The 22,514-nt window shown below is 45.4% G+C and overlaps 2 protein-coding genes across 3 annotated transcripts in view; one reads left to right on the top strand and one right to left on the bottom strand.

The window, feature by feature from the left end:
• Positions 1–22,514, top strand: part of LOC104935020 (butyrophilin-like protein 2) — a gene marked incomplete at its 3' end in the record, with an annotated part of 550,859 nt that overhangs the window by 240,247 nt on the left and 288,098 nt on the right. The gene's annotated exons all lie outside the window — the stretch shown is intronic.
• On the bottom strand, positions 2,119–21,727 carry irs4b (insulin receptor substrate 4b). 2 transcript variants are annotated; one of them, XR_003463700.1, is made up of 3 exons: positions 17,921–21,727; positions 5,585–6,778; positions 2,119–5,499 (listed from the first exon to the last, which is right to left on the bottom strand). XR_003463700.1 is itself a non-coding variant. In XM_019263983.2 (2 exons), exons 1-2 carry the CDS (start codon positions 21,693–21,695, stop codon positions 6,774–6,776), a joined length of 3,780 nt encoding a protein of 1,259 aa, XP_019119528.2. In that variant the 5' UTR covers positions 21,696–21,727; the 3' UTR covers positions 2,119–6,773. The 2 variants fall into 2 exon arrangements, 1 of the variants encoding a protein (XP_019119528.2); XM_019263983.2 differs by having other exon boundaries at positions 2,119–6,778.

The raw sequence follows: 22,514 nt of genomic DNA, 5'->3' as shown, positions 1-22,514 counted from the left end.
CAAACTGAGCTAACATGAGCTAACAGCAGCTAACAGACTGAGCTAACATGAGCCAACAGCAGCTAACATGAGCTAACAGCAGCTAACAGACTGAGCTAACATGAGCTAACAGCAGCTAACAGACTGAGCTAACATGAGCTAACAGCAGCTCACAGACTGAGCTAACATGAGCGAACAGCAGCTAACAGACTGAGCTAACAGCAGCTACAGCTGTCAGCAGTTTACTTCACTGTCCATCATAAACTCTGTAAATCACAGAGAGTTGAGGCGGAGCAGCCGGAGGACATCAGAGGGAAAACCAGAAAACATTTCCTCCATAAAATATGATCCAGTTTCAGCAGAATCAGTGAAATAGTTGCTGCTGTGTGACTTAGTGCCGTAAAGCGTTACGTACTTCTCCCGACCCGGAGCCCAAAGTTACATAGTGTGAGAACAGACGTACGAATGACAGAGACACCGTTCAGCTGATCACAGGTCAGTGTGGGTCAACAGGAGGTCACTGATGGTCGGTTAGGAGAGAGAAGTAACAAAATGTTGTTTTAAAATGGTAAATTCATCTATGTATGTTTGACAGTCAAATGGTGTCGCTGTTTATTTATTGACCTCCAAGCAGAAACCTGGAAAACAAAGTTGGACACTGTCCTGCTGCCTCGGAGACTCAGCTGACCGCCTCTCATGACCAAAGTGAACTTTGGATTGTTTTGACAGTTGGACTTTGAGACGTCGGGCTGAATAAACACTGCGTGTCATCAGGCCAGAAAAAAAAAACAAAAAAAAACACACATCTGCAAAAAATTAAGAAAAATCAGCTTCTCGTTACACCGTCATCTTTTTTAACAAGCTTCACAACAACCCAGTGAAATGATTCAGATCAGTTCAGTCGAGGAAAACAACAGACTTGTTGTCACGTGCTTCCATGACAACACGAGTGTGTGTACGCCCTCGTTCATTCATAATGTAATCAGGATTTCATTTGAAGGGTAATTTTGTTATACGGCCGAGTTTAATTTGTATCAATAAAACTGAGAGATTAGACTTCATAACAGGACACTAAAACAATAATATAACAAAAGTTTCCCTTGCAGATATGTTTGCGATAACATCAAGTCAGTTCATGTCATGTCAACGCGTGATTAAATTAAATAAAGCTCTGGCTGCACGTGACATTTAGAAATAAGGTGACGTCTAAGATAGACCATATTTTTTAAAAATTATATAACCTAATGTGAATGTTGACTCTACGATGGTCACAGAAGCCGGATATTAAATACGCTCGTTTGTATTTTGAGACAAAAAAAAAAAGATTGTAAAAGGTCAGAAGGGAAATACACATATATGTGTATATATATATATATATATATATATATATATCATATATATATATATATACTACTACACACCCACACACACACATATATCTATAACACACATATATATACACACATCACATCTAGATCTAACACACCTATTACATAATATACACACACTATATATATACATATATACAATTCTACACACACATAATATATATACACCACACACACTACAACATTCATATATACATCTACATACATACTACATATATATATACATTAATACATCTACACATATACATATATATATATATATCATATATATATATATAATATATAATATATATCACACACATATACATATATATATATATCTCTATATATACTATATATATATATATATATATATATAACATATATATATACATACACACACACACACACACACCTGCGAAAAATTTATTACTTTTTACTGTTTTGGTTACACAAAGTTATTTAATCCTGTTTCCAGTCTTTGTGCTACGCTAATCAGCTCTAGCTCTTTAACGTTAACGCAAAGACACAAAATGGATGTTGCACGTCTCGTCAAACACAAAGCGAATGGTCCTTCTTTTGTCCAAATAAAATGTCAAATCGTATCGCAATATTAACACCAAGTACTGTAGTTACTGCCATGCTAACGTAATGTAGCGCGTTAGCATGCTAACGTTAGCAGTTTATGCTAAAATTAAAATATATCGGAAGATTTCCGTGATGATACGTGACACGCGTGTAAAAAACAAAAAGACAACAGAGACAACAGCGGTTACATGAACACATTTTTATTGCAATAGCTCTATCGAAAGCAAAAAAGTTTTGATAAATATAAACACTATGCCGATGCTCAAATCGCCTCTGAGTACCCCTCCTATCCCCCTTTCCCTCCACGAGGAAAAAAAAGAGAGAGAAAGAAAGAGAGAAGGAAATAAAACAAAAACAAAAAAAGGGGGGGGCACCTGCCGAGGCACCGATCATAACATGAAAAAAGCGACAACTTGAGTTTTTCCGTATTTACAGGAGGAGGATTTTTCCATTTCCGCCAGTTTTCTCTTTTTTTAAACTCTTTTTTTTCTTCTTTTTCGTATATAGGACGTACGTCGCTGAAAAATAATGCACATACGAAGGATACACACCTCCACAGTATTTTTTTTTTTTTAACTCTTTCTCTTTCCTGTAAAGCTAATAAACAACAGCATTCAACTCGGAAACTAAGAACACAGGTAGCAAAGGGTGGAGTAGGGATCGCTTCTTTCCCCCCGCGCACCGCCCTCTCTCCGCCGGAACCCTCCAAATTTTTTCCGGAAAGATTGAGGAGAAAAAAAAACAAAAACAAAAAAAAACCGGACCCGCTCCTGTTAGCAGGGCGATGAACGTCATCTTCATCGCTATGGTTGCCATCGACAGCATTTCCAACTGTTAACTGTACTACACAGCAGCAAATAAACTGTAATATAGTTACAAAAAAATAAACATTAGGCAGAGGTTGTAACCCATTTCTTTATACAAATAACTGCAAAATGCCTATGTACTCTTAAAAAAAAATACTACCCTTGTATCGCTTTTGTTTTCAGATAAACAAGGTTGCCCCGATACAACAAAACAACCAAAAATAAGATGATTATTTTCCCTCTGTAAACTAGAATACAAAATAAACCAAAGAGATTAGAGGAAAAAGGAAACAAAAGTTTTGCATAATGATGCAGTACCCTAAGTCTTCTCTGCGAGGATTATATCACGTAGGTCATATTTCTTTCTCATTTCTCCGCCCATAACAAGAAAAGATTCTCCAACATCAGAATCGGTAACATCGAGGACAGTTTTTTTTTTTTTTTTGAGGTTGAATTGTTGCCAAAATAAACACAGAATCTGTGTAAATTAATTCAGTCATGACAAAGAATTAAACACAAATGGGGGGGTAAAAATTCAAACATGAAGGCAATCAGACATGAACGACATATATCCATTTTTGAGTAATGATTCAAATAAATTAAGGTCGGAAAAATCCCCCCAAATCTAACTCTACCATTTTTGCCATAGCGTTTAAAACAACAACAAAAAACAACAACAAAAAATGCGTCGCTGTAGCATAGTCAAGTACACAAAACATTTTCCAAACATAAAAAAACCAAACAAAAAAAATGTTTGTCGCGGGCCACCGCTGCCTAAATATTCTTATATTCAATTCTTTGTTCATTCCAAAAGGGGACAAATGAAAATATCTCAAATTGTTCAGAATGTACATACATATATTTAATTTAATTTTTGTATAAGACACATCACAGGCTTAAAAATCTTTAAACAGCATTTTACGGATTTTCACTTTTAAATCATTTAAAAAAAACAAAAAAAAAACGCGGACCCTCCGGAGGCCGATGAAAGACGACGCTCCGTTTTTTGTACCGATGTCTAGCATTAACCTCCACGCTTTGAGACAGGACAAAATATCTTTCGTTTACGTGATGTGATGAGCACCCGTGGCCCCTTTTTGGCTCCGTTACTGGAATTTGAAAAATAAATTTAAAAAAGAAAAAGTGAGATGGGATGGAGGGAAAAGGTGGAGGATATTTGGACATTTGCACCTCATAGGTGTGATTTTTGTCTTGGACTAGGATATGTAAACTTTTAGTGATAAAAAAAAAACACATTGGTTACGGACTCGGTACTTGATTCTGGTGAAGTAAACGACACTCTGAACTGCTTCGATGCAGTAAAACTCAACCTATCTGGTACCTCGAGCAAAGATTGATTCTTCTTTAAAAGTCAATTTTCAGCTTCTCAACAAGTATTTGCTATCTTTTTACTGTTTCATATAATTGTAAAGTTAATATCTTTGGTAATTTTTGACTGTCTGACAACAAGTAATTTGAAAACATGTCGAATTGTAGAGCACAGCCTAAACTTTACAATACCAGGAGTTCAACGGTGGTTAATCCCGCCATACGTGTTCAAAATTTAAAGTTTCTGCAGTTGAAAAACTCTCTCAAGACCTGGAAGAGTATTTCATTTGAAATCTTGTGCACACGTGATGAAAGCCTGCTTTTTATCTTGTATGCACAAAATAACAATTTGTACAAAAATGATAACTCGGTGCATCGACTGAAATTGTTCTTTGATCACTGGTGACAAATTTAATGACTTTGTAAAGTTGTTTTCTACTTTCCAATCAAACGTCTACATCTACAATTTTCCGCGTTTGCGTGGACGCAAAAACGTGACTTAAAAATTTGAGTACCAGACGTGCAGAGCTTTTTGCAACCGTGCGGTGCCGTGCCGTCGGATCGTTCCTAGCAGCCCCCGGTTTAAAAACCTGCTCTGTAAACCAGACATCAACAATTAATTTAAAGATACCTCGGCATCCCGCGGCTGTGTGGGGGACGCGGAGACGCTCCCTCTAACGGGACGAACAATGACGCGTCCCACACGAAGCGCAGCGAGAGTGACAGGCCTTCATTCGTCCAAACAAAATTAAAAAACAACAACAAAAGAGCGGACTGATGAAAAATCAGGGCAAAGATAACAACAAAAAAAAGAAGAATGCATCTCTGTGGGCTACGTTGGCTGTCAGTCTTTGTGTGTTTCGACAGTCGAGGTACAGTTGATAGTTACGGGAGAGCAGCGCGAGTAGAAATGTTAAAATGGACGCATCAGTCTGTTAAAGAAAAGAGTTCACTGCCAGTCCAAATGTGTGTGTGTGTGAGGTTGTAACAGGGCAAGTATGCCCACCTGGGGCTGGAGTTCAGGTTACTGGAACCCTCTTTACGTCACTCGGTGGCAGTGACGAACACCCCAGCATACATATATATATCTGTGTGTGTGTGTGTGTGAAATATCCTGGACTAGACTCGCTGACAAAGAGCCTAAAACGGGGGGCACACGGGAGTTACCCTCGCCTAAATAGGGCTGCATGACCACTGTGTGCGCGATATGAGAGGAGGCTCCCACATGACCGCTGAACACCATGTGTCCTCATGACGTACATGTGCGTGTACATGTGTGTGTGTGTGCTGTACAGCTCAGGGTTCACTTTGCAGAGATTTCACGTGTGCATTAGTCTTGTGTTTGCATGCCGACGTCAACGACCTTTCACAGCGTTGTGTGTGCATATATATATATATATAAATATATGTGTGTGTTGGCACCACTCTCCCTCGCTAAAAACCTGAACTGTGCGATGGACCGTATGGAGGTACAACTGAAATGTAAAGAGGTCAAAACTACAGCAACTTTTGTACCATGTAGGACAACTTTATTAAAGTGAAAGAAACTAACGCCTGCTTCGGAACCGGCGGGGCGGTAAAAAAAAACCAAAAAAACATCGACCGGCCTTAGCAGCTGAGTTTCCAAAACCTCTACGAGCTTTTTAAAGAAGAGTTCTGATATTTTGGAGAAGGTGATTGTTTTTTTGTTTTTTTTGGTGTTAGATGAGAAGTTAAACCAATCCTTCAAACACTTCAGTTTGATTTGAAAGTGGCTTCAAGAGGAGACGGACTTTAAGACAAATAAAACTTTCCAGCATCTGATTGGCGGCCGGCGTTCTTTTCCCCGCCCCGCCTCGTTTTTAGTACCATCTGTGCCACGAAAGCAAACAAAGAGAAACGTGCTGGAATATTTGCACCTATTGCAACAAATAAATAATATGTGCTACAGAATATGAGGAGAATAATGCTTTACGGTGAGAAACCGGTGCGGTACCGTAGCTCCAGAAGCCAAAATGGTTCTCGTACCCGACTTGGAAAAAAAACTATCTGAACAAGCGCGATAACTTGTCGAATTCTCCGAGGCTAAAATGGATCCAGCCACGAGCTCGTACTGTTTACGGGGTAATCCATAAAAAAATAACTATTTGGTACCGTATTGAGGATGGATTATGCATGGGGTAAAAAAAAATAATAATAAAAGATAAAAATTTATATTTTAAGTTGAACATAAAAGTACCATAATGCCTTTTCTTAGTAATCCAGCCTCCCTTTTTTAATACCGTATGGAGAAACAGAACCGTGTGATGATGATAAGACTATCTGAGGTTCTGTTGACGCCTCGTAAAGTTCACCGACCACCGTCTGTCGAACGTGAGGAGGCGAAAAGCAGCGGACACTGGCAGCATCGATTGTGAGAGGGGGAACTAATTAAAAAAAAAAAACAAAAAAAAAACAGGACAAGATATGCATAAAAAAAACACAAAAATAAAAGATGAAATATACTTTTAAAAAAAAACAAACTGCAAGCGTTTTTTTGTTTTTTTTTTGTCATCTGTTGTGATGTTGTTGTTTTCTGCATCCAGAGGGGAGCGGCGGGGTGAAGAGGTCAGAGGTCACCGGCAGGGCGTGAGGGGGGGAGGCCAAAGGTCACAGGCAGAGAGTCAAGTGCCCCCGAGCAGAGAGATGAGGAGGAAGAGGAAGGTGGGGAACCTCGATCGTCCCGTCAGTCTGAGAGAGAAAACAGAAATCTGAAGTCAGAAACAATCACGTTCAATATATACAAACAGAGATATGCATGTATATTTATATTTCCGATGTGGATTCTCACATTTGAACATGTAACAAAAATAAACTCGTACAACACTTTTATATTCATATAATGAACTTTAGTTAATTTTTGGCAATAATCTCTCAGATTTTAACCTGTTGACTGAAGATGCAACGGGGCAAATAATCTGAGAAACCGGCCACCAATTTTTTTTGACCTTCGGTTGTCATCAACTGCTTTAATTTAAGATACAGACAAACTAACTTTTAAACTTAATTTTATGTCACATTTTAATCATTAAGATGAGGTATAAATGCAGATTAATTACTACTTAAAAATGGCAATTATATTTTTAGTTTCAGCAACCAGAAGCCAGAAGATAATGTTGAGCCCAAGTAAAACTACGACTACTACTACTACTAATAATAATAATTATAAAAATAGTTCAAATACGAAAGCCCAACTTAAATATAAAAAATGATAAAAACATCAACATTCAGTTGTGCAGAAACAGATTTATGTTTTGTTTTGGCCTTCGATGGTGACCACTTTTTAAGTTATATAAAAACAGGGACAGAAAAAAAAAGTATTTGAATACAGAGCAGAGGATAATAATTACTCTGTATAAAACGGCAACCGCATTTTCAGTTTCGGGAAGTGAGTTATAACAGGACACGTAGCTTCACTAAAGATAGATTAAAGTAGAATATCGTGAAGTCGTCTGCGTACGCATGAAAATAAAAGCTGATGAATCTCATATAAAAACAGATAAGAACATCTGAATCTATAATATAAAGTTTATAAAGTTTTTCTACGTGACTTCTTTTCTCAAAGTTCTCTAAAAAAAATATAAGTAAATCTGAAACAGACAGAAAAACTTAAATTCATTTAATTTTATTTAACAATCGCAAGCTCCAAAAAACTGAATTCATTTAATTTTATTTAACAATCGCAAGCTCCAAAAAACTGAGAAGACTTCCAGATTCACTTTGTCAGATTTTCACTGTTTTAAAAAAAATATTTTACAGAAAGAATCGACACAGATCTGACCCCACACACACACACACACACACACACACACACACAAAGAAAAGTGGAATGTGGCCGGTTCACTGACGGTGGTTTTGGACTGACAGTATTAGTTGTTTTTGGAAGCCAAAGTGCTGCTGCTGACTAATTTTGACTGGAATCCGTCTGGCTCTACACCGAGGAGGTGAAAACCTCGCCGCCCCCCTTCCTCGGTACGAGAGAAAATCTGACATTTGCTGACACTGAAATGAATTCATACGCACACAAAACAACATTTATTTAACACAAAAGAGGCCGTTTATCGTGGAGACGAGCCACACATTCATCCTTGCAGTTTGCGACTGAGGTGTGTTGACCGTCTTCTCGAGCGCAGATGCAAGACATCTCTGACCAGAGGCGGCTTGGCTCAAACTACTCGCTGTTTAAAGAAAAAAAAAAATCTTTGTTTGTCTGGTAAATAAGTGAGCGTGGCCGCTGAACTTTGGATTCAGTTTGCTGCCAGCAGACGCAGACACACACACACATGAAACGTGTTTCCTGGCCTGCTATCGTGGCTGTCAGGTCGGCTGTTTTGGTGCGGTCCAGCCACCTCGAATGACCCTGGCGATGGCCGGCGTCCAGCTGGGTTATTCCACTGAGAGCGAGGCTTTGTCTGTCACAACAATGTGAGCAGCACGCCACAATACAGATGCTTTGACAGGGGGCACTGCTGGAATGCTGCTGCTCTGTTTGTCGGCCACGGGGACGGACGGACAGAAGGACGGCGCACGGACAGCAACAACCGCTGGACGCGTCGACGACAACGCCGAGAAAGACGCCGACACAAACACAAACAAGGCGTAGAGGAAGAGCAACGCTTCCTGTTACGCTGACAGACTGACGTTCCCCGCCAAAATAAAACTCTAAACGCCAAAAGTCCAGCACACGGCGAGACCCAGACAAGATTCAATATTTACACGAGGGGGGAAGCGACGTTGCAAAACACGTCCGAGTCTGAGGGAACACTACGGCTCATTTATTCATAGTAATTCTTTAATGATTAGTTTGTCACAAACGGCTTCTCGTTCTTTGTAACGGTCACAAAACTGTTCACGTTTAAACACACACACAAGTATACAGTGTGTCATGATGTGTAGGATCATGTACAAGGTGCATGTGTCGTAAAGTTTATCTTTTTACAGTAATGTTCAGTAATGTTCCTCTGATGTCCTCCGGCTGCTCCGCCTCAACTCTCTGTGATTTATAGAGTTTATGATGGACAGTGAAGTAAACTGCTGACAGCTGTAGCTGCTGTTAACTCATGTTAGCTCAGTCTGTTAGCTGCTGTTAGCTCATGTTAGCTCAGTCTGTTAGCTCATGTTAGCTCAGTTTGTTAGCTGCTGTTAGCTCATGTTAACTTAGTCTGTTAGCTCATGTTAGCTCAGTTTGTTAGCTGCTGTTAGCTCAGTTTGTTAGCTGCTGTTAGCTCAGTTTGTTAGCTGCTGTTAGCTCATGTTAACCCAGTTTGTTAACTGCTGTTAACTCAGTCTGTTAGCTCATGTTAGCTCAGTCTGTTAGCTGCTGTTAACTCATGTTAACTCAGTTTGTTAGCTAATGTTAACTTAGTTCAATAGCTGCTGCTAGCTAATATTAGCTCAGTTTTATAGCTGCTGTTAGCTAATGTTAAACCAGTTCATTAGCTGCTGTTAGCTAATTTCAAACCAGTTCAATAGCTGCTGTTAGCTAATATTAACTCAGTTTGTTAGCTGCTGTTAGCTCAGTTTGTTAGCTGCTGTTAGCTCAGTTTGTTAGCTGCTTTAGCTCATGTTAACTCAGTTTGTTAGCTAATGTTAGCTTAGTTCAATAGCTGCTGCTAGCTAATATTAGCTCAGTTTTATAGCTGCTGTTAGCTAATGTTAAACCAGTTCAATAGCTGCTGTTAGCTAATATTAGCTCAGTTTGTTAGCTGCTCTTAGCTAACGTTAGCTCAGTTCGTTAGCTGCTGTTAACTCATGTTAGCTCAGTTTGTTAGCTGCTGTTAGCTAATATTAGCTCAGTTCGTTAGCCGCCGTTAGCTCTGTTTGTCTGCTAATGTTAGCTCAGTTTTATACTTGAGTTAGCTCTGTCTGTTAGCTTGTTTGTACCACAGGGAGGAAGACGAGGTTTACAGGCCTGTAATGCTGACTGGGAGCAGAGCAAGTGTCGTGCCAGAACAGGAGCTGGTTGAACGGACACTGTAACCAGCCTCTATCCTGGCCCAACTCCTACGTAAAGCTGCTGTAAAACAGCACCGGTCAAAGAACAATGGGATAATTTTGATGTGATTTATGTTCGTTTAATTTAAGCGTGGGAGGACGTCTCCACCTGGGCCAAATGTGAAAATGTGTTTGTGATATTTTAAGATTTTTTTTTATTAGAAAATGTATTTAAAAAAAAAAAACAGGTAGAAATGAGACAGCCAGACGTAAACAGAGCGAAGAAGAGAAAGAGAGAGAGCAGACTGAGGTCCCTGGGTTTCTCTGCAGTCCAGGACTTTGATCAAAACAACGCTCTGAGGACACGAGCCGGACTGACCTGAACTGACCTCAGTTAAACACACACACACACACACACAGACACACACACACACACACACACACCACAAAATCGGGTTATAAAAACACCGTTCGCCAAACACCTGCATTAGCTAACAGTCTGTTGTATCATTGCAACACAGGCAGGTGTTCAAAAGCCGTGAACGTCTCTCTCTCTGTGCCCTCCCTGACCCGCCGCCCATCCCTCTCCGGCCCTAAATCCCATTCACCCAGCTGGGACAACAGATGAAAGGCATCATGGGAGTGAGACGAGCGAGCGTGAGGGCGACGACCTTTTATGTGAAATTTTGATCAGGAACTCGAAACTGATCCCGCTCGCAGATTTGTACGTAGTTATGAACTTTTGTTATTATTTCACAGGTTCTGGATTTGAGGCACTTTGCACCGGTTTGGCCCAAAGAAGTGCAAACTCATCAATAGAAGGGTTAAAGGTGTTAAATGCAAATACTACAGTTGATTTTTAAGCATTAAAAGCCCAAATCCTACGGCTACTTACGCAAACCGTCGTGTCTTTGCCCAACAATGATTGAAAAATAATGAATAGGGAGGTCGAGGAGTTTTTAAAAAATCAAAATGAATGGACCATACAACCAACAGCCGCCTTACTGAATCAAATGAATGGACCATACAACCAACAGCCGCCTTACTGAATCAACATCTGATTTTTCTGTCCACAAGACACTATTTTTGTATATTTACGATATACGATACTTGACTTAATTTAAAAAAGGTGAGTTGTTTTTGGTACGTCCTCGTTGGCTTCACAGCCACGGAGCTTGCCACTTGGTACCCACCACCACCATTTGGGTGAAAGGTGTTAAATATAATAGTAAAAAAACAAAACAATACCACGTGTTTTTTAAAGCATTAAAAGCCCAAATTCAAGTGAGCAGTTGTGTCTTCACCGAACAACGATTGAAAGCTAACGAATTAGAGGTTGTATATTTTTAATCAGTGTCCATCAAAATGGACCGACCCCAAAAGCCGCCTTACTGAACCTACGCTTATGAGTTTTCCGTCCATAATACACTAATTTGTATATTTACGATACATGATACTCAATTTAATTAAAAAGGTAAGTTTTCATGGCAAAATACTTTGTATCTTCTGTACATTGTAAAAGATCAACTGTACAATGTAATTCTGTTTGAAATGTTCAAATTAAAGACTTAATTTAAGTTAAAAAAACATAACTACAACAAATACTGCCTATCTGGTCAATAACAAAGGCAGATTTTCAACATTTATTTCATTTTTTTTAAGTTTTAAAATAAAAATGTGCAACAAACTGATAAAGGAACGTATAAATCATAAACACAAACCCAATTTTCTACATTTTTGGGGCGGCATTTTGTAAATATTGATCAGTTTTCTATTGCAGACATTCATTTTTGTTTAATACAAGGTATTTTTAGACACATTCAATCTTAAGTTCATTGGTGGAGCAGAACAAAAGACAAACATACCTCAGATTTCCGCTCAAACTTTGGATTTCCTGCAGCAGTCAAACATTTAAAATTTATCTAGTTTGTTGCAAACTATGCACGTTCAAAAGTCGGCAGAGGCTACAATCAAACGGACGTTAAATACAAGTCTGAGCACACATTCAGAGTCTGAGAGGCGGCGAGAAACAAAGCATAAAAAACAAAGACAGAAGACGTAAAGAAGAAATAAGAGTTACTGCAGCAACAGGAGCCTCAGCGATTGAGTAACGTTCAGGACCACCTATGAAATCAACACTTAAGAGGAACTTAAAAACTTGTGCAACAGTTGGTCCACATAGCTGAGAAGTGTTTAGGTCCATTTATTACTCACAAGACACAACATTTCCCCTTGAGTAAGCACTGCAGGATGTTAGACACACAAGTCGTTGCGTGTGACTTTATTTAATCTTCAAGACTTCTTGAAAAGCTCTGTAAACCCCACAAAGACTTTCTGTAGAGACAAACAGCTAAAAACAACCCAGTCTTTTGTTAATTATCATGATTAATAGATGAATAGTTTCGTCTACAAAGTGTCAGTGAGGTGACGCCTTCAGATGACTTATTTAGTCTGATCAACCGTCTGAAGTCGTACCGCTTTTTTTAAGATTAAAGTTGAATAACTTTAACTAAGTATTTTCAAGGCACCAAAAACTTTCCAGGCTCTTGAAGTCTTTATCAACACAACTAAAGGGTTACTAACACGAGTTACTGCGCTGATGAAACCTCAGATTATAAGTAGATTCAAAACTGAAGCATTTTCCTAACCCTTGAAAACATAACGGTTCAAAGTAAGCATTATACAAACGTCCAAGTCCCTCTCCCTAGCAACGCATTCCAGATCTTGATATGTTCCCTGGCCGTTGGTTCTGGGTCCACCCTGAACACCTCCAAGAAGATGTTGAACCATCTCGGCTGACTATGAATGTCCGAACCCCTCACCCGATTTCTAAGGTTGAGCACGGACACCCGACGAAAATAGCTCATTTCGGCCGCTTGTATCCACAATCTTCTTCCTTCAGTCACTACCCAAAGCTCATGGTCATAGGTAAACGTAGATGGACCAGAAGATCGAGAGCTTTGACTTCTGATTTTAAATATTCAAACAAACTCAAACTGTTTTGAAAACTCACATCGAGTTCTTAAACTACTTAAATTCTCTTAAACACTCAAACAGGAATTCATTGACCAACATGAACCCTGATGGCGCCAACACGTCCGAGGGGTTAGGGGATCAATTCCCTGTTTAGCTCAATGGACACCGCCGACGCTGCCTCGGTTTATAGATTCCCATGCTTCTTCAGTGCGGGCCACCCATGCCAACGGCACTTGTAGCATGTCAGTGCTTGTGAATTAGGGCGCTCATCAAACAGCGCGAGTTATTTCAAGTTTATTTATTTGCTAAAATGTGCAAAGCTTCAACCTCCGGGTGCTTTTTTAAAGAGTCGACACACAGAATTGTTGCCCTGCATGATGGTTAATACGTCTAACATCTGTGGGCGTATATATGTGGCTATTTAAGAGGGAGAGAGACCTCCGCATGCAATGCACCGAGCAAAAAGGGGGGTCCTGTTACGAGCATGCCTCGGACCGGCCCATAAATTCATGTCGGTCTGGAAATAGACCTGTAAATATAGAAAGGCCTGGACGTGGAGGTGGGAACGAGAGAGGAAAGGGCAGCCTGGTACCATCACACTCTACCTCACCCTTTACCACCTCGTATCCACTTGGCAGGGAGGAGGTGGGAAAAGGGCAGGTTCCCACTGCTGTCGCTTACATCTAAAAAGTTCCTCTCTCAACCGTTAAACTTTCTCTCTTGACCCAACTTTGACCTCTCGCCGCCTCTTTCCACCTGACCCAATCAGACTCCCACAATCCTCCTTGTCTTTAACCACGATGACCAAACTGTCAGAGACAAATTTATGTTGGTGTCTCTGTCATTCGTACGTCTGTTCTCACACTACGTAACTTTGGGCTCCGGGTCGGGAGAAGTACGTAACGCTTTACGGCACTAAGTCACACAGCACCAACTATTTCACTGATTCTGGTGAAACTGGATCAGTTCATGAGCTGCTGTTAGCTCAGTTCATTAGCCACAGTTAGCAGCTAATGTTAGCTCAGTTTGTTAACGGCTGTTAGCTCAGTTTGTTAGCTGCTGTTAGCTTGGTTCATTAGCCACTGTTAGCTGCTGTTAGCTCAGTTTGTTAGCTGCTGTTAGCTCAGTTCATTAGCCACAGTTAGCTAATGTTAGCTCAGTTTGTTAGCTGCTGTTAGCTCAGTTTGTTAGCTGCTGTTAGCTCAGTTCATTAGCCATGGTTAACTAATGTTAGCTCACTTTGTTAGCTGCTGTCAACTTAGTTTGTTAACGACTGTTAGCTGCTGTTAGCTCAGTTTGTTAGCTGCTGTTAACTCAGTTCATTAGCCACGGTTAGTTAATGTTAGCTCAGTTTGTTAGCTGCTGTTAGCTCACTTTGTTAGCTGCTGTTAGCTCAGTTTATTGGCTGCCGTTAGCTCAGCTTGTTAGCTGCTGTCAGCTTAGTTTGTTAGCGACTGTTAGCTGCTGTTAGCTCAGTTTGTTAGCTGCTGTTAACTCAGTTCATTAGCCACGGTTAGTTAATGTTAACTCAGTTTGTTAGCTGCTGTTAGCTCACTTTGTTAGCTGCTGTTAGCTCACTTTGTTAGCTGCTGTTAGCTCAGCTTGTTAGCTGCTGTCAGCTTAGTTTGTTAACGACTGTTAGCTGCTGTTAGCTCAGTTTGTTAGCTGCTGTTAGCTCAGTTTGTTAGCGACTGTTAGCTCGGTTTGTTAGCTGCTGTTAACTCGGTTTGTTAGCTGCTGTTAGCTCAGTTTGTTAGCTGCTGTTAGCTCAGTTTGTTAACGACTGTTAGCTCAGTTTGTTAGCTGCTGTTAGCTCAGTTTGTTAGCGACTGTTAGCTCAGTTTGTTAGCTGCTGTTAGCTGCTCAGACAGGCACCTGAGAAATGTCTGGACCACTGGAAGGAAGAGGACGTTTTCAGGCTCAGGGCACTGGCAAATGAAGATGAGTGTCATGTCAGAACAGGAGCTGGGCAACCGGGCAATGCAATGCCGGGCTCTATGGACATAATGGCAGAGGAGAAGAGAGCGAGGAGAAAAGCAACATCTTCAAACTATTTTATCTGATCAAAACTCGACAAAACGCCAAAAATATTCGAATGTGAAGCAGAAGTGTCAAATCTCAGACTTTTCCGTTGACGAATAATTTTCTGCAAGAGCCAAGATGTTATACATCAGTCTACAGATGTGAGACCAAAGAAAACAAACTGTGCTTTCTAACCGTAGTTTGGACCTGAGGCATTCATCACATAACAAACGTGACGATCATTTCAAAACAAAGGCAGAGTTGGAGCAGGTGGAGCTCTGGCACCGACACAAGGCGTAGCAGACATTATCTGAGTCACCGTCTGCTCGCTCTCTTTATGATAAGAAAGAAAGGCGGCGTGGAGATGTGGTGCCCTTCCAAACTGTCTCTCAAGACTCTCTGGAAACGAGTGAAGACATCAAAAATCCTGCTGACCGACGGAAACAAGCACCTGCAGCTCACCTGACGGAAACATCGCAGCGAATATCTGATTAATTATGTTAGAATAAAACACACGACCATTTTCATTACGCATCGATCTGTTCATTACTTAACGACAGAACGTTCTCCAAAACCAGAAACACACCGGGTACGTCTCCGTAACGCCGTCTGTTGACGTTAGCAGACTTGCTCACTGTCTGTTAGCAAAGGCTCAGCAGGCTCTACGGACGAGATGGCAGAGGAGAAGAGAGCGAAGAGGAAAGAAGGAAGGAGGAAAGAAGGAAATGTAGAAGGACCGAAAGGAAGGACAGAAGGAAACATGGATGAAGGGAGGGGGGAAGAAATGAGGGGAGGAGGAAAGAAAGAAGAAAGGAAGGAGAGAAAGATGGAAGGAAGGATGAAGGAAAGAAGGAAGGAGAGAAGGATGGAAGGAAGGATGAAGGAAAGAAGAAAGGAAGGAGAGAAGGATGGAAGGAAGGATGAAGGAAAGAAGGATGGAAGGAAGGATGAAGGAAAGAAGAAAGGAAGGAGAGAAGGATGGAAGGAAGGATGAAGGAAAGAAGGAAGGAGGAAAAAGAAAATGTAGAAGGACTGAAAGGAAGGACGGAAGGAAACATGGATGAAGGGAGGGAGGAAGAAATGAGGGGAGGAGGAAAGAAAGAAGAAAGGAAGGAAGGAAGGAAGGAAGGAAGGAAGGAAGGAAGGAAAGAAGGATGGAAGGAAGGGAGGAGGAAAGAGAAAGAAGTGTGTAGTCAGTAATATCAGCTGCTGCTATGTCTTATGCTGTTCAGAAGTAATGTAATCAGAACGAATACTCGAGTACAGCTGTAGTCATGGTTACCACAGAGCGGTTACACTCTGACGCTGGAGACAACAAATCACAACAAACACTGATTCATACGAGATGTTCCCTTAATCAATACACACACACACACACACACACACACACACTCTCTCCAGGTGTGTCTGTATCAGTTCAACGCTGCAGCTGAGAGGAAGTGCATTCCTGAGTGATGATGATGCGTTTCCTCTCGGCCCCGCTGTGTGCCTTGACACGCCGCCGCCGCAATTACGGCGCCACATCAAAGGCTGCCTGCCATGACTCAGCAAGCACGCACACACACACACACACACACACACACACACACACACACACGCCTACCTAGACACAGAGCACCAACTGTAAACACAGCAACACACACGGACTAAAACTGATCATACACGGCGGAGATGAAAGCGTGTGTGTGTGTGTGTGTGTGTTTGCGTGTGTGTGCGCAGTTCAAGGTAATGTTCAGAAATTTTAATCCACACACACACACACACACACACACACAAACGCTTTCATCTCCGTTCGGCACGCCGATAAACAAATGAGTCAGTCGGTGCTCGCAGAGAATCCTGACTCATGCTCGCTCACTCTCACACACACACACACACACACACACACACACACACACACACACACACAACGAAGATTCGGGAAGGAGGTGAGGCGAGGAGCCGGAGGAGACGAAGAGTGGGTGAAAGGAGAAAAAGGAGACGATCAAAGAGGAAGTCGACGACTGGAGTCAAAACATCCTCTTTAGGACTGTAGACCTGACCTCAGCACTGACACACACACACACACACACACACACACACACACACACACACGATGGAGACTCTTAATCCTGCATAATTTCTTGAACAGGTGAATTTTTACACGACTCACCTGTTCTGCAGTCACAGGCCTCAGATCAGCTGATGATGACAGCGAGTTGCGGTCTTGGACTAAAGATTAGATTCAGCTCGTTGGTTTAACTTTAACGCAGATTTACTGTGTGTCGACATGAAAAACAAAGAATCTGCAGCTTTTTTTATCGTAAATTAACTCGTACGGCTTCTCCAATCTGAGTTTTTAATGTTCTAAATATGTAAATTTATTAATTGGGGGATTTGGAGTGACTGAATAAAACACAGAGAGAGATTGATGCGTTTCCTCGCCGTCGTCCTGACATCAAGATGTTTTTTTCAAAGATGTAGAAAAGTCTCTCAAGTGTCAGCCCGGAGGCAGACAAAAACACACACACACACACACACACACACCCTGCAGACATGCTGACACAAAGAAAAACAGCGCCACGTGCACACAGACAGACACAGAGCGGCTACAAAGACAGGAAGTCCGGGCTGTTTTTTTCTTGTTTTGTTTTGGGTGATTCAGTCCGCACTTGACCTCAGATGAACCTCGGTTCATTCAGCGAGCTCACACACACACACACACGCAGACGTCTAAATGAACTTCCTGTAGTGAAGCGTTATAGACTAGACTTCAGTTCCCTGGACGGACGCCTTAAAAAAACGGCCACGAGTCTCGATCTGGAGGAGCTACGAATCGATTTAATAATATCACACGTGGCGCTGAGGGTTTGAAGATTCGTCTGAAGCTCAAAACAACGACAAACAAAGTTGTTTACTCACCCTTAGTCGTCGCGGTGACTCCGTCTGATTTGGTGAAGTCTATACTGGCGTAGGCTCCGTTCTCCGGCAGAGGCACCGTCCCCGCTGCTGCCGCCGCCGCCGCCGCCGTCCCGTTGCTGCTACCAGCTCCCGGCGTCACACCTCCCGTGTTACTCCCGTCCTCCCTCAGCTCCAAGGCGATGTAGTTGAGGCCGTTCTGGTAGCCCACCGACATGTTCCTGCACATTCTGCCAGAGGAGGAGGTGGAGGAGGAGGTCCCGGGGGTGGCGCCCATTTCCATGGATCTCACCGGCGCGTGGGGAGCCGGCAATGAGTCCCCTAGACCCTCCAGGGAGACCCAGACGCTGTCGAAAGACGCCGAGCTGGACCACCTGGAAGCCTGACCCTCTGTTAGGTACGATCCATTGGGGGCTGCTGAGGCGGGGTGTGCAGCTGAAGATGAAGGGCCTCCTCCACCTCCTCCTCCTCCTCCTCCGGAGGGAGTCGAATTAGAGGAGGATGTGGAGGAGAAGGTCTCCGAGCTGTGTCTCCTCCTGCCTTGCGGGTCGGCCCGTACCACCTTGGGTTCGGGCTGGTGCGTCGTCGGCGCCCTCCCCGGGCTCGACGGAGGGAGAGGCGGGGAAATGGAGGAGGAGGAGGAGGCGGAGGGAGCGTGGCCGTAACGTCCCTCTATCACGCAGAGATGCTGCAGCATGGCCGTGGGGCTCGTTTGCGTCCTCTCGCCTCTGCTGAGGTTAAAGGTCATGTCCGTGTAGTCGTCCCCCATCGACCTCCAGTGACCTCCAGCGGGGACCCCGGGGGAGGCCAGCGCCCCGGGATTACTAGCCAGGGGTCGGATGTAGCTGGGCGGGTTCCAGGGGGCGACGAGGCTGGGTCTGGGTGACTGGTTCTTCCCCAGACATCCAGCGCTGTCCTGCTGGTCTGCCCCCACCTCCACGCTCATATAGTCCTGGTGAGTTTGGGGCTGGGGAGGGGAGCGGCGGTGATCTCCGGATCCCACGGAAGAAGGCGCTTCGTCTTGGGTGGCGAGAGGATAGGCGGGGGGCTGCTGTTGGTGGGGGTAGTGATCCCCAAACTCGATGTTGATGTACTCCCCGGGACTAGAGGGCCCTTCGGATGAGCTGACAGTGGCAGGGACAGAGGTGGAGGTGCCTGCAGACGCTGTGGAGGGCTCACTAACCCGCAGCGGGCCATGGAAGCTTCTCCTACCTAGAGGGAGGCGGTTCGGCCTCACGACGCGTCGGTCTGCCATCGCCGCGGTGGTATGGTGAGCTCCGTAAGGCGGGGGCGGGTGAGACGGAGTGCTACTACCTCCCCCAGCTCGCTTCTCAGGCGTGGCAACTGATGAATACACTGGCTTGGCAGGTGAACTCATAGGAACGTACTCCCCGTACTCCTTCTCATCCCGCTCTCGGGTGGGGGCTTTGTAGGAGCGAGGGAGGGAGAAATAAGGGCTGTAAGACTTTGGGGTGCCCTCAGGTGTGCCGGGCGCGTAATACCCACCGCTCGCTTCGTTTGAGAGCTTGCGCCCCCCGCTGCTGCTGTACGACATGTCCATATACTCTCCGTTCTCCGGCCTCTCTGCTATGCTGTCGCTCCCGCTGGCACCCACCATGCTGGAGCTGCTGTGAGGGCTGGGGGAGGCCTGCCCCGGCGAAGGGGAGCTCCCGCTGCCCGGGAGCATCATCATGTAGCCGTGGGAGTCTGTGGAGGATTGGGACTGGAGCTGGGGGTGGTGATGGGCTGAACGGGGACCTAAAGCTGGGCTGTGAAACTGAGGAGAGTGGGAGACAGGATGGGAGTAAGAGCTGGGTTGCATAGGCATGTAGTCGGGAGGAGTGTCCCGCGGCGACGCGGCCACGCCACACATCATGGGCATGTAGCCGCTGTCTTCCTTGGCTGAAGAAGAGGAGGACAGGGGAGGACGCTCGCCACCGGTCTCTGTCCGGGAGAGCGTGGAGGGGCGGCTCTGCTGGCTGTGTTCGGAGCAGGAGCTGTAGTCAGAGCGGAGGGAGGAAGAGGAGGAGGACGGCCCGCCGCGGAGCAGCCCACTGCCGAACGGCAACACGATGTCCGAGCCCTCGTCTAATGAGAAGTTGGTCTGCGTCATTTTCTGGTAAACCGCCACCCCAGAACCGCCGGTCGCTCCGCCGGCCTGTCTGGAGAAAGAGTGAGCCCTCCTCCTCAGCGACGACGTCGACGACGTAGACAAGCGCTCATCCTCTGTCGTCGACGTGCTCTCGTCCCGCGGCGTGTCGCCTCCACTGTTGTTTCCGGAGCCTGCACTGGTGCCAAACACCTCTCGGTTCCAGCCCATGGCCATGTAATCATTTAGACAGTTCTCTTCTCTGATTGGCGGCGTGTTGCCGAGGGAGTCCGGCGTGTTACTCCTCACCCGGAAGTACCGGAAGTCGCCTGGACTGGAGCCGTACTCGTCTGAAGAGTTGAAGCCGCCGTCGGACGGCGAGCCACATATTGAGGCGCTCGACGGCCGGGTGAGAGTGTCAGAGACCGAGCCGTGACCACTGCTGGATGAGACGCTCACTGGGCTGGTGGTGGAGGGGAAGTGTGACACTGGCAGCGAGGCGGAGCGGGCGTGGTAGGTGGACGTCGACGACGACCCCGGGATGGCTCTGACGTAGCGTCCACTTCCGGTGCTTGTGCCAGCGTTGCCTGTGGCGACGCTGCTCCCGCTGCTGCTACCGCCGCCGCCATCCTGGCGACCATGATGTGCGCGTGCCGAGTTGAGATGAACCAGACTTCCTGTGGCGGAGCGGAACGGCCGGTTCATCGTCCCCTCGCCTTCGCTGGACGTCCGGAAGCGATAACCGCTCGCCCCAGAGCTCTTACTTGACGGCGGCGTCCCAACGACTGACTCCGTCCTGGAGCGCCGCTGCAGCCCGGTCTGGCTCGGCGGCAGGTTGCCGAGGTGGCGCCGCGTCGTAATGAACGGCATCGGGTTGGAGCCCGACGACTGGCTCTTACTCCTCGGCCTGAACTCCGCGAACGCCTTCAGCGCCTTCATCGTCTCCAGGATGGTCTCGTGCATGTTTTGAGCCACGACCGAGTCGTCCACCTGCATCCAGATCTCGCCGGGCCCAATGGAGGAAGAGCGACCCACCTCGATGAAGAAGAAGCTTTCCGAATGTCCGCAGCGCCTGATGTTCATCAGCTGGAGGTTAACGCAGGGCGTCTCAGAGTTCAACTTTACGAGGTGAATGGTTTTAGTTGAGAGGCATAGCCGGTAAACACCTGTGAGGTTTTTAGTTTGACCCAGTCCTTTTGGCTTCACGTTCACCTGCCACACCTCTTTGAACACAGTACCAGGGGTGACCGTACCGTACCCGTCGTCCAGATCGTCTGAATCCAAATGCCCTTTTTTACCCTCGCTCATCAACTCACTGACGGCCACGTACCAATCCTCTTGCTCCTGCTCGTTCTCAGCCACTATAGCAAAGTACTCGTCCTTAGTGTAAAGGGCAATGAGGTGTTTGTTTTTGGAATCCGCCCTTTTGTTCACGGTGAAGCACTGGTAGAGGTAAATAACCCTTTTAGGGGGAGAAGGGGCGACGGCTCCACCGCTGGCGGCGGTGGCCGCGGTGGCGGCGGCAAGGCGGCGGCAGCAGCGGCCGCGGCGGCGGCAGCGGAGCGCAGGCTGTTCCTGAACTTCTTCTCGCTGTCGTAGTACTCCAGGCGGCTCGGCCCGAGGTGGCTGGCAGCCCGGAGCACGAAGAACCTCTTGTGTCCGTGTTTCTGCTTTCTCAAATAGCCACATTTACGTATATCGTCCACGACGTCCGACGTGCCGGCGACGCTCACCGCGGCGTATACATGGCTAGTGCTGGCGGTGGAAGCGGCGGCGGGGTCCTCGGCGGCGTGGACCTGGCCGAGAGACGACGACGAGGACGAGGCGGCGGTAGTGGAGGAGGAGGAGGAGGTGGAGGCTTTCCTACCCGGGGACTCTGCTGTGTTTTCCCCGGAAAGATGCTGCGGAGCCAGCTGGTAGTGATGCTGCTGGAGGTGTTGGTGGTTGGAGGGCGGTAAATGTTGATGGAAGCGAGAGCCGCCGCCGCCGCCGCTGCCGCCTCCGCCGATATTAATTAACGGGGAAGGGGGTTCCCCGACCGAGCCGTCTCCGTTCGCGGCCGCTGCTGCTTTCGTCCCCACGTCCCTCTGCTGCGTCTCCAGCATCAACATCGCTGCCTTACCTTCCTGGTAGTTCGTGTAATTTGCCATCAGAGATCCAACAATCAAAGGTCACTTCACAAGCGAGCTAATCCGCGCGGACCTAGACCCCATCCTCGTCGGGTTTATCTGGGGGGGAGACGAGCTCCCGAGTCCGGCTAGGCCAGCTAACGTTGACTCGGCTCAGATTTTTTTTTTTTTTTTTTTTTTTTTTTAAACAATCCTCGCGGACCGGCTTTGTTATTCCGTCCGAAAAACACACCGCGAAGACAACAACAACAAGTCCGCCCGGGCTGCTTCCTCCGGCGGCGAGGCGGGTAATCCAAAGCGGGCTGTTTTCTTTTTGTCACGGGTTGGAGCCCGCCGTGTCCGACACGAGCACGTTCGCAGCCCGTCAACTGTAGTCGCG

This window comes from Larimichthys crocea, chromosome XIV, assembly GCF_000972845.2.
Source record: "Larimichthys crocea isolate SSNF chromosome XIV, L_crocea_2.0, whole genome shotgun sequence".
NCBI classification, from domain to species: Eukaryota; Metazoa; Chordata; class Actinopteri; family Sciaenidae; genus Larimichthys; species Larimichthys crocea.
This window is presented reverse-complemented; position numbering and strand designations above follow the sequence as displayed.

Bases quoted from the DNA above. Each gene is read 5' to 3' on its own strand.
- irs4b (XM_019263983.2), bottom strand. From the start codon at position 21,695: ATGTGGCTATTTGAGAAAGCAGAAACACGGACACAAGAGGTTCTTCGT.